The sequence below is a fragment of the Meriones unguiculatus genome, chromosome 4 (genome assembly GCF_030254825.1).
Source record: "Meriones unguiculatus strain TT.TT164.6M chromosome 4, Bangor_MerUng_6.1, whole genome shotgun sequence".
Lineage (NCBI taxonomy): Eukaryota > Metazoa > Chordata > Mammalia > Rodentia > Muridae > Meriones > Meriones unguiculatus.
The window spans coordinates 129,131,976-129,149,854 of record NC_083352.1 but is presented as its reverse complement, the minus strand read 5'-3'; the positions used below and the strand labels follow the sequence as shown (position 1 = coordinate 129,149,854).

Sequence of the window (17,879 nt, the reverse complement as noted above, 5' to 3'; positions counted from 1 at the left end):
GCTTATGGGGTGCATTCAGCCATAGGATCCAATTTACTCCAAATCTAGTGACATTGAAGAGTAATAAATTTGAGGTCAGAAGAGGCAGGTGGTGGGGTTCATAGAACGTTGTCCTCTAAGGCCTGTGACTGTTACATATACTATCCAGTATATGGAATACATATACTGGTCACATTATTCACAAGTTCTAAGGCCAACATTTAAAATAATGAATAATTTAAGTCTATCCTTGAGGTAATCATAAACATGCTGGCTAGTTTTTCTGAGAAAATTCTTAGGAAGTTGGATAGGAGAGGTTTTCTGAGAACATCCTCTCAGTTGGGCTCAGATGCTTGAAAGAGTCCCAGGTATATAATTATACTAGCCACAAAAGCAGCACAAGTGAAAGAAAGGGCTGTTATCCTGAGCCGCTCTCTCGCAAAAACCATCTCCAGAAAGTCCAGATGTACTCGGGGTCTGCATGCTTCCCAGGCAGTGCCTGACTAGTGTCTCTGTTCTTTTCCTCCAGCAAAAGATTCCCTGGTTAAGTCAGTTTTAGAAAATTCTGTTTCTACACATTTGTTTCCCGATGTTACACTTGCAGTGGAATTCTCTCTGTTTTTAAATGCTGGTTTGGGGACAGTTCCGGTTTGTCTGTAGGGCTCTCAGGTCCGACCCTGTGTTCTCAGCTTTGGTCCACCTACTTTCTGCCATAGAAAGTGTGCCTCCTCAGGTCAATGTCCTACTCTGATCACATATGTCTTATATCCAGGAGGGAACTAGAGTCCCAAGGGCTTAGATCTTCTGGAAATAGTTTCACTTGACTGGCAGCAGTTTATTTCCTCTTGGGGATCAGTTTAGAGAAAAGACTGGCTTTGTGTCTAAAGCTCTAGAGCCCCTAGTTGTGTGAGTATTGGTTGCCCACCATGTTCCATAAAGCACTGGGGTGGCTGTAACCAGCCCTACTCAACTGTGTCTGACAACCTGAGATGACACTATGCTTAGAAACTGTATGGTTCATCTTCATGGAAGGAGCAAGAAGACACTATATTTAGATCTTTGCATCAGATTCAAACAACTGCATAAAGTGAGCACCCACAAGGACTTGACCCTAAGCTTAGTGCTTCTCCATATTATTGAACTAGGACCTTTTTTCATTGGCTTTTGAATGAGAAGCACCAGGGTTTGCCAGATATCTCACGTGATTCAGCTCCAGCAGATTGCATTTGGTTGTTCATGCAGTGCAACACAGCGTAAGTCTTAGTTAGCACCAAAAGAGATGGGACTTTGAGCAACTGATAATTGAAACATGCTCATATGAGACTTCACCAGTCTAACTTAAAATGCTGATATTGGAAAAGAAAGATATCCTTTTAAATAATTTAAAGAAACAGAAGTGCAGATTCCTGCTTTGGGTAATGCCAAACTAGTAGTCTTTCTATAGATGGCATCTAAAATTCTCACAGAGAAATTAAAAGATATGTTAGAAAGCATCAAAGAAATAAGATGAATGTTTACAAGGTCAAGATTAGGGAAGAGCCAGAAACCTAGAAAAATGAATAAGACACATGGAGACATTATTGCCTGATAACAGAGGTGCCTAAGAAAGTATGTATTTCCTATTTTATGAGACAAGGGAGATCCAAGTTTAAGCTGGAGCTCAGTGAAAAGGGTGATCTCAGAAAACCAGCCTCTGCTCCGAGATGGAGTACCAGATAGCTAAGCAGCGGGAGGTAAAGAAAAGTGAATCCAGCCAGTCAGAGTCCATAAAATATGTACTACGCATGATATGGTGGTAAATTTGAGGTCAGAAGAGGCAGGTGGTGGGGTGCATAGAACATTGCATACCCAAGGTAGGTATACTGCAGAATTTAAAGATTTCTGGGGTTGGTTTAAAGACTCTGGGGATGGTTTGGCAGAAGTTGAAACATAGAAGAGGGACTTATCAATTCAAATTCCACACCAGGGGGTCATACCTGCACAGATGAAAGTGACAAGAGAACATTGCCAAAGACACAAAACTGAGAGGACTCACCACCAGTAGATTCACCCCAAGGCAAATTCTGAAAGCCATCTGTTAAGCACACAGAACCTATCAAGTGGAGCGTCAAAGACTCTGGGAGGATGAGGATCAAATCAACTGGAAGATGAGGTCAGTGTAGTGCCTACAGGATCAAACAATAGCATTAGTGCCTTTAGGAGGCATTTGTGTCCTTCTGTTCACCCATCCATCACACATCCATCTATTTTGAGCTAAAAAAGAAGATAAGAGAAACACAAACTCCTATCCTAAAAAAGATCAGTGAAATTGATGATTTATATGAAACTGGCAAAAGTCAGTTTCAAAAGCCTTACCAACCTCTCATTTCCCCCCCCACAAAGGAAAATAAGTTTATTCTTCTCATGATAGGAACTTGCCAGGTCAGAGAGTCAGTGAATTGTAAAGGAGCCTCTCAAAGTGAGAAGCAAAAATGGCTAAGAGATAAGGTGGGGACAAGTATCAAAATTACAACTTTCATAAATGGAGTCTTAAGGCCACCGAAAACCTGGACACTTGAAAACACTCCTATTCTAACAAAGAGGAGAGCGCTACAGGCTGGGTCATGGCTAAGCACAGATGGAGACACATCATGGTGCTCCAGTCATGTCTGCACCAACATCTCCTGTTTTTCTGGCCATGTAGGCAAGTGATACACAGCAATAGGGCAGTTGTTGAAATTTGGGGTAGAGATAGGCTCAGTGACCCAGGATCTTGAGGTGTGCAGTTCTCAGAAAGGTACCTGGAAAATCAGCAACAAGAAAGGGAGCTATAGCATTCCACGTTCTGAGTTAACAAACACATTTCCTCACTATGGATTTGGAATAAACTGAAGTGCCCTAAAACACACCTGGGCTCTTTTTCACAGCCAAGACTCCAGTCAGCAGGAGCAGTCAGATTAGCAATGGCTCCAGTGAGTATTACACAACTGGATAAGAGTCTCAAAGAACATGGCTAGGGTCCCAGGATGTCATGGTTCAGAGCCCTTTGGTGGTAGCTGTACTGCATATCACCCTTGCTGTGAGAGAACTATAACACACGTTCCCACATTACCACATACTTAAACATGTAGCCTAAAAATACAATTGCTAAAATTAATGTCAGAAGAAGGAAAAGAAGAAGAAGAAGAAGAAGAAGAAGAAGAAGAAGAAGAAGAAGAAGAAGAAGAAGAAGAAGAAGGAGGATGGCTTTATCAACATTTAAAAATTAAATCATTAATTTAAATGATCTTCTGTGAACAAAGCCTTAGGCACAGACAGCTATACCAATAAACGTCACCTAAGGTTAGGATAGTCAGTGATTTGTTTTAAACCAAGCCACAGAGAACAAATAGAGACACAATGACACCAAATTCAATGACGAAATTACAAGAGATAATGAGGAATAACCTGAAGACAGAAGCAGAAATACAAGCAAACAGAAACACAACAATTCCACAAAGAGTGTTAGGCCAGTCTGTGTTCTACAAATACAAAGCAGCTCAATGCTTTCTAGCAAGTCTACATATTTACCATATTGACATAGGACAAAAAAGGCACTCATGGATTATTTGTTATTGGCACAAAAAAATAAAGCTCAAATAAACCCCAAACCCGTTCATGAGTTAAAGACAAAGTACTCAAAAATCTTTCTTAACAGTGAAATGGTGGCAATTTTCCCTTAGAAACTTGAGAGAGGTAAATAATACCATTGTAATCCCACAGGCTTTTACAAGTTCAATAAGGAAATATAAGGAGACAAAAGCTAAAACATACAAACTTCAGAGGAAAAAGAATAAAGGCAAGAGGGGGTAGTGAACCAGTAGCAGCCTTTGCTGGGGACTCGGTGTCATCACTGTAAGGAATCATCCTGTCCTCCTTTCTTTTCCCCCAAGACTCTTTTCCATTGCCCTTCACTGTGCTGGCCTCAATTTGCACCTCCAAATAAGTCATTAGTGTTCCAACAGTGCTGCAGTTTTGATGAGTCTAGAAGAGTTTAGGGACTCAGAGACCTTCTTCTCACCTTTTCTAGTTCATTTGTTACTTAGCACATCTCAGTCCCTCAGGGATATCTAAGTGCTCCCAGGAGACACAGTGGCCTGAGCACCACTTTGACTTCTAAAGACCTACTTAACCCTTCTGGGAAAGAATTTCATTGCAGGTCAAGGTGAAACATTGAGATGTTGGAAGAAATGCAATCCATGCTATACTGTTTAATAACGTTTGATCTTTAATAGAGAATCATAACGTGACAGGACAAAGCCCTGGGAAGGAAGCCAAGCACTGGGACATCAGCACAGGGAGCAAGAAGCATGGGTAATGCCTTTCCAGAGCATAAAGTCGGCTCTCCTTGGCTCTTAGCCTTCTTTCCCAAACTTCACAGTGGACATCTCTATCACCTGTCTCTTGGCCACACTGCCAGACCATCCTTCCAAATGTGTGCTAGAGAGGACTAAGGAGAGGATTCAGGGGCATGGGTTGGAGAGGAAGGAAGGGAAGGAGGAGGAGAAATCTTCACCCTGGTCTCCCTGAAGGTGCTCTACTTTCAGGATGCCCTTCCCAGGCATTGACACTCCCAAGCCTTCTCAGGGGTTTGCATTCCAGTGACAAAGCCTGGCTCTGTCTGCTTCCACCAGGCAGGTGGGTGCTCTGTGAGCAATGACATCTTACAGACAAGGCAGAAACTGAATGGAGCCAGAGACTGAGCTGAGGACCTGAAAGACTTGTCTAGATGCCAGGTGAGCCACTGTGGGCAGAAAGGGGATCGACTAGACAAGCAGGAAGCAGTGATCCCTACAGACAAAACTCTCCAGTGAGGGTAAGATTGTCACTGGAGGCATCACATTCAATGATTTTTTAATGGAGCTCTTGGCAAAACAAACCCATAAATAAACATAAGAAACCTGTGTTATTCCACCTGCAGGTTGACAAATGGAGGAAAAGTCCCAACAATTTGCTATAGTGGATTTTCAAAGCATTTTATCAACCTTGCACTGTTTTTTTTTGTTTTGTTTTGTTTTGTTTTTTTTGTCCCTTTAAACAAACTTGACAGATGTGACATATCCCCACAAAATCCCACCACTAACCCTAGTGGATTAACTCACCAACCAACCAAGCGTGGCCTAGACATGGGCAAAACCACAGCCACAGATGACATCATCTGGTGCTCTGTGAGGAGCCACACCGACTCTGAACAACATTCTCATAGCAGGGCCAAAGAAACCTTTGGCTTTGTTTTTTTTTTTCCAGAAAATAGGCTGAAATCACTGCCAAGAATCCCACAGACTAGCCATAGTAAACTAGCTTTAGTTATTAGTCATTACTAATTAGCATTAGTAAACTAGGTAAAGACAAAGGAGACACAAACTCATCTCCCTTGGGGATAAGGATACCTCTCCTGATGTGATCTAGCAGAGGGTAGAGGGTATCTGGTGGTAGATCTCACATTCAAACGAGATGTTTCTCCTCACCTTTGAAGAACTTGTGGAGCCTTGTTTAGAGGAAGGAAGACAGGAATGCACTTGTTCTACACTTCGGAAAGAATCAAACTCCTGAGAAAAACATTAGAAACTTTTGCAGTAGTTCTCAACCTGTGGGTCATGGCCTCCTTGTGGCAGCCTATCAGATAATCTGCATATCAAACATTCAGGTTATGATTCATATCAGTAGCAAAAGTATAGTTATGAAGTAGCAACAAAAAATAATTTTATTGTTGAGGCTCACTGCAACATGAGGAACTGTGTTAAAGGGTTGCAGCATTAGGAAGATTGAGGACCACAGACTTTAAGTATCACTCAATTTAGCTTGGTTGTCTCCTGTAAGTTACCAGGACCCAGAACAAACAGGGTTGTGGGGGAAGAACACATGAGGTGCCGAAGGCTGTCAGGGCTGTTATTTCAATGGAATAAAAGGAAAGGGGTATAGACCTGCAGCAGCATCGTCTCTACAGGACTCTGTGATGTCTGAAGTGAAACTGATGCTTTCTCTAACACAGCAGTTGTGGCTCAAGTCAGTCTCTAAATTCAGAATTTACTGAGCCTAATCCCAAGGTGGCTAAAGAAGCTGTGGACAGGATTCTGGGATCAGTCACTGTTGTTCTCTAGTGCCCTCTCTACCTCCTCTTCCTCACAGACTATGTCTCAGCACAGAGTCTAGTCCTGAGCCATGTGCTCTCCATTACAAATTCCCAGAAGGATCCCTGTCTGCTGATGAGACTGGATCCCTGTGCCCATCCCGCAGCTGGAGGAAGCCTGGCACCTGCAGACCTCTTTGCTCAGCACCTTGGCTTCTAAGTGCTCTCAGTCCTTTCTTCCTGTCCTGTGCGCTCCTTGCCCAGATCCTACCTCCCAGACTTCCTTATTCCTCTGAGGAAGACTTCTTCACTTTAGCTCAGGCCTGTCCAGGAACACCTCCAAGGAGAAAGGCTCCTTTACTTCATGCACATCTTCCTTACCCTTGTTTTGTCTGTGACTAGGGATAGATCTCAGGTCTCTGAGGACAATGGCCCTTCTACTTCTCATGCCTGCCAACCCCCATCACACAGGGTCTCTTCAGCAAGCCTCTCCCATCAGTCCCTGTATAGAATATACATGCTGTTTGATTACCGTGAAGATCATCCAAGCTCTGATCTCCCTGAAGAAACATTGTATAAACATACACTGTGTATACATGAGCATGTGCACACGTACATGTGTGATAATCTTCTCAAAACAGATAGAGGCTAGGGTTGAGCCAGTGGTAGTCTACCTAGTATGCTACATGCCCTCGGCTGGATGCCTGGCATTCCAAAATCAATTAAGCAAATTAACAAAAGAAAGGCTGCCATTTACAGCGCTTCATTAACATTAAAATATTATCTTATTTATATTCATAGCAAACTTCAAAGGACATTTTACTGGTTGTTTCTGCCAGGAAGGCTTTTTTCTCAAGAGTGCAGTTCAGTTTGGACCTATGGCTGTCACGAAATATCACCTTCTTAGCAGTTCCTTCTATGACCACTCCTTAAAACTTTATATCACATATCCACTTGCAAAGTCATCTTTCTCCTTCATACGCCTCTGATTTTATTCTTGGTTTTCCACTGCCTGCCTTCACTGGAATTCCAACTCTACAGAGAGGGAGTTTGACCTATCTTGTTTACTGCAGCATCCTGGGCACCTGAATCAGGGACTGACACATTCTGTGTGTTCAATAAACATAGACACATAGGTACTTTTCAAGGAGATGCTGACCAGTTCTGTAGGACTCCTATTCCTGTTGATCTTCAGTACCCTAAGAAGGTTTCCTTTTCCCCTTATTTTCCTGGTTCTCTTTGCTGGCACTATTCATAAAATCTCTAATCTGGTTCTGAGTACCCATCTCCTATTTAATTATTGCTGTAATGTTGCAGTTAGTAAAGGAAAGAAACATTTTATGAAATGAAATGAAATCAAGGCATAATAAATGCCTCAAAGAGAAGACTCTGCTGGCCAACTCAAACATGCAAACCTGTGGTGCAAATTCAGACCCAATGCCCCGGGGGTGAGGGGAGTGTATCAGGCTGCAGTTTCAGGACACCGTCTGTTCCAAGGGACAGAGTGCAGGGCCACAAAGTCAAACACTATCATGTTTCTTCTGGGATCCCTATGGCATACATTTCTCGGGGGGGGGGCAGGGGATTGAGGAGGGAGTCCTGTGATCCTTAGCATCTCTGCACACAGATAAAAGAGTTCTGCTGCAGCATAGTCCATTTTAAAGGCTAAAGTGCTAGTGTTCTGCTTTCTGGGCCCTGTGCTTGCTACTTTTATGTGATCTGACAGTAGTTTTAATCCTTTAAATATTTTTTCCATTTCAATTGAAATATTAATTTTTTCACTTTTAGACTTATTGGAGGGATTAAGATAAAGTATGGGCATTAACTCAAACTGTGAAGTTTATTTCTACCCTCAGTATTTGTTGGAAACACATGTTTTTAATTTAACGTCTGTAGTCCACACCTTTCTCTATAAAGTGTTTTATAGAAGTGGCTCTCATTAGCAGCCGATTGACACCATGAAAATGAAGTGGTCAGCAAACTACACTTGCCGGCCCAACTCTACCTCTATACTGAGTTCCTTGTTACAGCTCAGGGAACAGTACTGGACGGATGGCTTCCTGCCAGACTCTTCTATCCTGAAGCCCCACCCCCGTCTCCACTCCATCTCTCTGAGTCCAGCATCAGCCACAACAGAGTGTACAAGATCCAAGTTCCCAAGAGGTCACTTGGGTGGACAGCAGTGTTCACACTGAGTGCTGAGGAAATCGGGCAGTAGACTTGTTGAAATGCAGGTTCCAGTTCCCATTCCAGAGGAGCAGATCTGTGCTGGGAAGGAAGGCAATGTGAATTCCCAAGGAGATTCTCTTCCCAGAGTGACCAGAGCTTTAGCAGGAGCACATTGTGGGATGCAGTCTCTGACACACAGAGAGTGCTCAGCAGTGTCTCTCACTAACTGTGGCTTGATCTTGGGGCTTTTAGAACTGTCTGCCTCTTTACAGCCATCCTCTTGCCTATAGATCCACATTGTTTGTACAGTTGTGGTGCCCAACAGGGTATCATTGTGCTTTGTGTCCTTGGTCCCTTGGGAAATCATGGGTGTGGGAATTATTTTTCTGCCATGCTGTGGACCAGAAAACAGGCAAGAAGGGATTGCCCAAAGACAAGGAAGGAGACAGACTCACCAAAGCCCAAAAATGTAAGCCCAAAACAGCTATTCATTCTTTCCACCACTAACAGATTTAATCAACCTCCCAACCCCACCCTTTGTTGCTTTCCCAGAATAGCCTGGTATTTCTGTAACCTCACTGAGAGTTGCTTTGACAATAGATAGGCACAGTTGACTTGAGTGTGGATACACTTAGAAAGGTTCTGTGAGGAAAAAAAAGGAACTAAAGTCACATGTGGATGTCAAATATTTCCTTTAAGCAGCACCATGACCATGGGGAGCCTGGCTTCAGGATAGGGGTGTAGCTCCTCCAGGCTCCACAGCTGAGCACTCTGGGGCCTTGACAACATCTGCAAAGAACCTCCAGAGAAGGCACCGGGCTTCTCCCTCCAGGCCCCAAGATTAGAAGTCCCAGCTGGCCATGTGCAGGCCAGCGTTGATTCAATTTAGAGCCCGAGTCTGAGTGTGTCTGTTCTATTCCATGCCATGCGCTTGCCTCTTGGCAGCCAACTGCTCTCCTTAAATGGCCTGGAGATTTCTTTACTGTCTGCAGTTTGGGTTGCAAAGTCATAAACAGAGTACACAGCAGCCTCCTCGCTTGGCTGAGGTTCTGCAAAGTGTTTCTGCATGAAAGCCCCCATCTTGGACACAGGCCCTGCAAAGGGGACTCCATCCAGACAGTTCCAATGGAAAGAGCAGCACAGTTCTGGGTTCCACAGCAAGAATCCCATTCTCTAAATGCACTACAAAGGGAGGCTGAGAATGAGGGAGAGGATCTGGGAACACCCAACCCTTCTCCAGCAGGGCTGATCCTCCCCTACTCTCTGCAAGTGTTTGATCCTTACTTCTGTAAAAAAAAGAAAGGCAGTAGAAGCTGTTACAGAAGGTACGCTTTGTATTGCCTGTCGAACAATAAAGATCATCTTGACCACCTTAGGAATTAAATGATTTGAATCCCAAGATCCAAGACTAAGAGCAGCTTTATTTGTTAAAAGAGACTCAGAATGCTGTAACACATTTGGGACAAAGATGTTGGCCACAGCTTGCTCTGTCTAAAAGAGGACAGGGGCTTCACTGTAGAATATGTGATGAGCAGAGGCCATCAGGTCTGGGATCTTTAGCAGGTTTGATGAAGGTTGGCCTCTGATGTGAACACACAGGTCACATTCCTCGACCCATGACATTTATCCAGGGTTCCCATTACCGTGGGAAGAGCTGACAGCTCTGCCAGTGGAACATAAGATAAAAACACCACTCCCATTTCAAAGGTTGATGACAAAGCTCAGCTCTGGTTTTCATGTTTTCTAGCCTGTGCACTGGGACCAGGAGGGCAGATGTGTCACCTTCTCCTTATTCTGTGATGACACAGATTTGAAGTTTAATACCTAGTGTCTGGATGCAGTTGGTTTCATGTTCAGCTCATGAGACAGAACCACAGAACTCAGCCCTTGCTGGGTGAAGAGCTGGTTGGCTCTTTCTACTTCACTGACTTGACCTTCCCTTTATTACTGAGGCTTATTGTTCATCCCAGATTTAGGGTGCTGATTATATAGGCAGGAGCAGACTGCACTTGTTGGGATCCGTAAGCAAGCATCTCAACGGTCAGCCCCAAGGGACCTGACAAGCCGGTTATCTGGCATTCCTGAAGCCACCATGTAGACCACCTGCTGGTGACCTGGAACCACCTGTGCATGCTCTGGGTGCATGCACCTTATAAGAGAACTTGGGGAGCCACTCCCCTTCCGCTTTCTCTTTTTCCTCCTTGCTCTGCAACCCCTTTCCCTTCCCCTAATAAACCTCCCACCTGGATTTGTGAACACACCTTGTAACTCTCATCCCACATGATTTCTAACAGCACTCACCATGGATACCTCACTCGGGTCTTTCTCCAAATCCTCATGTACCCTCAGCTGCAGTATGGGCAACACTTGTGGAGTTCTTGGAGGCCATTCTCATCTAAACTTGTCTCAACTCACAGCTGCCTGGGCCTAGGACTCTGGCTTTCCACATGAGGTTATACCCCTCTGGAACACATTCACACAGACAGACCTTCCAGGCTAGGGCTGGCTATAGAATGTGCTCTTAGCATGAACAAAGAACAGCACAGAAACAGGCATTGTGCTTTGTCCTACCCTTTTTGCCTGAATCCATATATTCTCCCCCATACACACACACACCCACACACACCCACACACACCCACACACATCCACACACACCCACACACACACACATCTTGTCCAGAGTAGCCTACCTCCTACTTTGAGGCAATTCTCTGTCTCTCAACCCTGGTTCTCAAGTGAGCCACAACCCCTGCTCCTCCTTAGATATCAGAAAAGGGAGACAACTGGCCATCACTGGCATCATGCTAGTAGCACAAAGAGAGATATGCAAGGATCCTCTAAACATGCCAGTCTAATTCAGAAGCCATAAAGAAGTAGCTACTGGTTTAGGCAGGAAAGTCATGTTCAAACCACGAAAAATCTATTTCAAGTATGTCAGTTAGTTGTTTACAGCCTCAGTCTAAGATTTCTATAAGCCAGCAGGGGCATCCTGGCATCCCCAGGGGACATCTATCACCTGGAGAACCCCCATATGCACTGGAGCCTCTAGTACTCTGTGCTCCATGGTACTGCTTTTCTCCCTGTTCTGGTTGGGACAATGGCAGTGGGAGGCGGTGATGGTAATTTCATGGTTTACTTTGTGCATATAAATGCTTTTCTTTGGTGCATAAGAATATGAAGACTGTCTCTTTCTTCGCCAGGGAAAACCATCTTTCAAAACCTGGGTTCCATTAGGATGCTGTATAACAAGATGAGCCAGGAATTGGTACCTTTGGGGTCTGCCACTCAGTATGGGTCAACATGGGCTACTGCGAACCAGGCTCTGTTATATGAATATTTTATAAAAAAAAAAATGAGCCTTTGACAGGGAAAACAAGCCAACTTCCTCTTTTCTGGCTAGGTTTAATGCTTACCATGGCATCTCTAACTTGGCCCAGATGTTCCCCACAAGTGACACATTTAAAGGTCAAGCCTGCAAAGGCCATCTGCCTTCTACTTTGGTCATAAGTTCTGTTTCTGAAGGCAGTGACACCTCTGCAAGGACAAAGTTGAGCCACCAGCAGCCTAACAACAACCTTGCCGGGCACTCTGGGGTACTCTAGCTTCTTGTATGCAGACATCCCTCGTAGACAGACTTCCTTGGTTATCCTTGGTGATGTGTTACTGTGTGAACATCACCCCATAGTGGGTCTAACCACTAACAGAGGCCTTACCTCATGGGACAAGTAGAAGGCCGCAATGCCCAAAGGCCAGAAACAGCAGAGCATGGAGAAGACACTGAGCCCCAGGTGGTCCCGAGGGGGCATCATGAGGAAGTTGTCCTCACTCTCTGTGTCACTGGAGTAGTCACTCTGTAGAGATAGTGGAAAGGACAGGAGAGACATCAGTAAAAATGTACTGAATACCACCAGGCCCTTTCTGGCTGCAGTTCTAGCTGCTACTGCTGATGGTCATGTTACCATGATCATCCGCAAGTGAAACCTTTAAAAAGAATGCATCAGTGAAAAATCTGACCAAGAGCAGGAAGATCAAAGTCTTTACCAGTCCAGAGCTCTTAGCTAAGCAGTGGACAAAATCTTGTGAAAAACCATTGTAGTACAAATGGTCCTCAGCCCACGTTGGTTCAACGTAGTTTTTGGTTTTTTTTTTTCTCCTTGTTTTCAAGTTTATCACAGATTTCTCCAGGTATTAAATGCATTGGGACATCTTAGACTTACAGTGTTTTGTTTGTTTGTTTGTTTGTTTGTTTTGTGTGTGTGAGACCAGTGAGTGTATTGTATTTCAGATATCTTTGGGATCTTGGTGTGGGGTAATGAAGATATTGCCTTAGGACAATAAGATCTACAGAGTAAACTGACCTGTGAGCCATAATGGCTCACAGAGATTGAACCACCAACCAAAGAGCATGCATGGATCCCTACACATATGTAGCAGATGTGCAGCTTGTTCCTCATGTGAGTCTCCTAACAAATAGAATGGAAGCTATCTCTGACTCAGTTGCCTGGCTTTGGATTGCTTTCCCATAGCTGGGCTGCCTTATCTAGCCTCAGTGGGAGAGGATGTGCCTAGGCCTGCTGAAACTTGATGTACCAGAGTAAGTTGCTATCCGTGGCAGGGGGGTCCCCTTCTCTGAGGATAAAGGGATGGGAGAATGGGAGAGAGGGTGTGAGGGTATAGAGGGTATAAGATTGATACCCCAGGTCCTGCCTCTGAGAAAAAGGTATCGGAAGGGTCTGATGCTCTTTGGGTGGATGACACCTAAATGAACATCGGTACAAAGTCCCAATTTATTTCTAATATCAGAGATCAGACCTCTACTCTTGCCTGATGCGTCTAAAACAAAAAGGGGGAACTGTAGAGAGCTGCGGAATGCTGTGCCTTAAAGATGGAGCTGGTTTCCGCCTTCCACCTTCCCAATGGTGAGTGCTCTTTGTCACGAACAATTCCACATTTGGCTAAGGCTGAGGATCTGGCTTGCTTCCATGTATGTGGACGTATCTGCATTGCCCACGTGGCACGCCTGGGTTGGCTACCCAGAGGCTATTTAAGCTGTGGGCTGGCTTTCCCCAGGGTCAGATGATTGTTCAAGGTTCCTGAATAAACTGCATTGAAAAAAAAAAAAAAAAGATTGGGACTGGGAGGAGTGAGGGGGTACTGTGTTCAGATTGTAAAAAAAAAAAAAAAAAAAAAAAAAAAAAAAAATGATGGTGGCCTTGAGAACTTCCAGGAGACATGCCTTAGATACATTTTGCTTTTCACATGCTTTCACAAGCACATGATGAGGCTAGTGGGGACAGAGGGAAGATGCTGTCTGTGGATACCCTCAAGTTTCCTTTGATTCTAATCTGAGTCAGGATATAAGGGACCTTGCTCCAAACAGACGTGCACCCTCCCTAGGAATCTGACAGCTGTTCTGGGAGCAGCTGCTGTAGATGCAGCTCTCCCTCACTGTGATATAGTAGCACATGGAATTCTCATGAACATCTGAAAATTTCCTGGGAATCTGCTGTAGATGGTTTGGTGTGGGGGCTGGAAATACCAGTGAGGATGTTTCTAAAATTTACCAGTGAGAAGACCACTAGCTACCTTGTAGGGCTTGTGAAAGCTTGCTTCCCAGATCCTGATGGACACCTCTGGCTGGCTCTGCCTACTGTCATTTTTTAAATTTTTTTATTAATTACAGTTTATTCACTTTGTATCCCCCCATAAGCCCCTCCCTCCTCCCCTCCTGGTCCCACCCTCCTTCTCTTTTCTTCACACATTCCCCTCCCCAAGTCCACTAATAGGAGAGGTCCTCCTCTCCTTCCTTCTGATCTTAGTCTATTAAATCACATCAGGAATGGCTGCATCGTCATCTTCTGTCGATTTTTAACTCATCAAAATATATGCCCTTTGTGCTAACTCATCAAAAACAAGACTGGCTTCTTCAACTGTTTATTTCACATAAAGATGTATCTCTAGCTTACTCCAGACTCTGTTTTTAAAACAAAAACAAAACAAAACAAAAAAAGAAACAAAGCATCTCCTCTTCAAAGATATCATTATCATCAGATCCTGCTACAGGCTGGAGAAGCTTGATAATATACTATGGAGCCTGGCTGTGAGATGAATCCACTTGACACCTGCTTTACCAGGCTATCCACCCCTTCCAACAGCCCTGAGCCAGTCATAAACAGATGCAAAAAGTCCCCAAAATGAAAATGATGTTGTTCATAATTTTTCACATAAAACTGTGGGAAGCCCTAGCCTACAGGCAGACAGCTAGCACTGCTCTGAGGGCTCGGGAACTCTGTGTGGGAAATTTGTTTTTGTGTAGTAGGGAGTTAGGATTACTCGAATGACAAAAAAAGACATCATTGGGCAGTCCTGCCATTGAAGCTGGTAACCCACTGTCTGCACAGGGCTGGTTCTCTCCATATAAACAGGCCTGAGGGGTAGGGGCACCAAGCTTGCCTTCCCAGAGCAAATGTCACCTTCGGGAGGGAAAAGGCCAGCTCCCTGGCATGTCTCTGTCTTGATGGTCACTGTTGTTCTCTGCCCAGGTATGAGTCCTCTGACTGGTACAGTCTCCCCTCCATGTGTCTGAGACTGTACAGCGTTCTTTCCACAGAACTACATCTGTGGAATTTCAATTCATTTTATTCTGTACACAGTCTCCCATATGGTATCCAGAACAGTAAAGGGAAATGAAAATTACTATCATTATGGCTATCTGAGATGGAAATCAAAACAGTGCATAATTCATACAAGACTCCAGTATTCCACTGCTCAGGCCTTGCATAGCATGGAATCACCCATCAGGATGAAGGACAAACTGTGCTCAGTCAGAATGTCATCACATGGTACCCTTTCACATACAGCCCTGTCATCTCTAGATTTTTTCTGAAAACTAGTGATGCAGAGAGGAGGTCCATGACCACGGCAGGCACTATTGGAACTGATCTGCTGGAGGTCCAGCTCTTCAGTTAGTATGTGAGAGGTTAGCTTGTAGCAAATCCACCAAGATCTAAAGATCACATTCAAAGGGTAAAGGTCATCTTTTTTTTCGATCTTCATTCTCTTGAAATGCAGGTCAAAACTGCCCTAATGCAGGTAGGAGTTTGGGTGCATGAGCAACAAATCTGTGTATGTTTGTTCAGATTCTTAGATTTTAGAATTTGAGTTTCTGACTTTTAGTTTACAGTGAATTTATTTTGTGCTCCTGAGGTCATTGTATCTCATGGTAACTCTAAAAATAATTCAAGTTTTATTGATATTTCCATTTTATCATGGACAAAGCTGAGGCTGGGAAAGGCTGACACCCTTGTCAAATGACAACAGCATTCAGCCAGTCCCTCACTATTCTCTTCAGACTCTGTGCTATATTTGAACTCATAGCCAGCTGCATATAGCACTGCTTTGCTTCAAATATTCCTATATGTTCCTTCTCTTTGGCCACCAGGGACTCTGATAATCTTACTTCTTAATTGGTATGTTCCAATATGGTTGTGGTGGTGTGAATTTTTAGCCACAGAGGTGCTGAAAATTTCCTAGATGGTCAAGGTTGAAATCTGATGCTCCAAAGCACCCACATATACTAGCACTGTAGTCTCTGGCTCTATCTGCCTCTGAAAAATTACATTAATGTCCCTATGCAGGGAAGAAATGGGTTTCAGGACAGTAAGGTACTTTGCATATTAACTACAGGACATGCTGAAGTTAGAGTTGTTCTTGCATGAAAATGAAAAAATGAATCAGTTTGATTAAAATGGATTTTCAAAATTCAATAAAAATTACAGAGAAGATAAGACCAGCCTGTCTTGTAATCCTTCCTTTGCTCTTTCATCCGCAGGATCCTCATGGGTTTAAGTGGACAAGGGCATCAAGCCACCAAACAGGGAGGGGAGGAAATGCAAGCCAGACCAAAAAAAGATGTGCAGATTCCTTCAGCCAAGTCGATAAAATACACATCACCCACACAGAGAAGACTTCAAAGGCTGCTACCTTTTAAATCCCCTTCCTAGATCACTGGGAACATCTGCAGCAGCCAGGAAACACTCAGAGAAGGTCAGGATTCGTGAGACATCTTGTGAACTGCAGAAACATGCCAGAGACAAGTGGGCTACAGGCCGTGCAGCCTATGCCTGCTCTTTGGTTGTTCCCCTGATTGGCATATCTCCCCACTGGGCTGATTGGACTCAATCCTGATATTATTTTCTCATTTTCAAACAGTCACAATGTCAGGCCTTGTGCTGATCTTCGCTGAGTTCCACACTCATTGTAGCAATGTGAGCAAGCACCATGCTGCTTCCAAGGGGCAAACTTTGATTCATCCCTGTCATTTGGACTCCCTCCAGGTATCATTTCCAGTGTGGGGATCTGGAGTCATTCTCCTTCCTTCAGGGATAAATCAAGCTTTGCCTTCCCTGCAATGGAATGTATAGTGAGACCAAAAAATCAACTGTTGGTTGTATTTAATTACAAATTATTTCGGTTTACATAGGCCTATGTGGCTAGCAGCTGCTGGCTCAATATACTGAACCTACCCGGACTGCTTGTGTTCAGTGTTTATGAGACCACTTCTCCCATGTACACAAGGATCTCATGTGGGAAAGGGAAGGAGTTTCACTAGTCAGCAGGAAAGGAGAGCTACACTGCTTGCATCCCTGTAGCTGGTGATTGAGTGACTGCCAACATCTGAGAGCAAACTGTGGAATGGCTGACAGAATGTGTTTGCTAGTGTGTAAATGTAGAGCTGAAGATGAAGCAGAAACCCACTACTGTGTGGCTCACCACCAGGAACAGCGTCCTTTGTCCAAGTTATTCATATTTTGTTCTGCTTTTGTTTTGTTCCTCTTGGTGGCAGCTCTTCAGATCCTAGCTCTGTCTTTCTTAGCTCCCTGTGCAGACGACACTCCCGTGGATCATGTTTTGTATGAGGTTTCAGTTGCTTACGTAAAATGTTTGCTTAGCTTTTTTTGAGCGGGCACCAGGTCTTGAAGAGAGTAGTAAATAAACAGTTGTCATTTTTCCACCCACTGTGTCAAAGACGTTCCTGAGATCAGTGCACCAGGAGAAGGATCCTATGGAAGGCTATGATGAGAGGTGCTTGTACATGTACAACATGTTTAAAAGGGAAAATTCGGCTCCAACTGAGGCATCCTGTATGTAACACCACAAAAGTCAGGGAAACCTGGTTTGAGATGAGACAAACACACAGACCATGGTCAGTCCGGATAAAGAACCATTGGCATTGCCAAGAAAATGGGTACAGGGTAGAAACACAAATGTGGTTTTAAAAGCAAAATCAGCCCAACATAGCCTTGGTGTGAAGGAAGCATCAAGACTCAGATAATATGACATAAAAGAAGAGCAATGTGTATGGTGTCCGGTACCACAGAAACCCAGGACAAACAGCTAACTGTGAGGCCTATTACCATACAAAGTGCAGCCGGTCTCCAGGCTCACTCAGTACCCATGTCACCCTACAGCTCTTCTCACCACACCCCCTATCCTAAACCCCTCCAGCCCACATGCTTCCCTTCCCTCCTCCCAGGTTCTCATTCCTATGTAACCACGACATTTCAGCCACATGTTCTTTTGGTCTCTTGGTTCACTCGGTCCATGTTCCCCCTTTTCTCTTGTCCCTATCCTTTCTCTTCC

The 17,879-nt window shown here is 44.2% G+C and overlaps 1 protein-coding gene across 4 annotated transcripts in view; it reads right to left on the bottom strand.

The window, feature by feature from the left end:
- The window catches only part of Syndig1 (synapse differentiation inducing 1), a 159,092-nt gene that overhangs the window by 45,956 nt on the left and 95,257 nt on the right, over window positions 1-17,879 (bottom strand). For all 4 annotated transcript variants that reach the window (XM_060383120.1, XM_021648220.2, XM_060383119.1 and 1 more), the window contains one exon: window positions 11,951-12,088. In XM_060383120.1, the coding sequence (XP_060239103.1) occupies window positions 11,951-12,088 (138 nt within the window). The remainder of the gene's footprint in view (window positions 1-11,950; window positions 12,089-17,879) is intronic.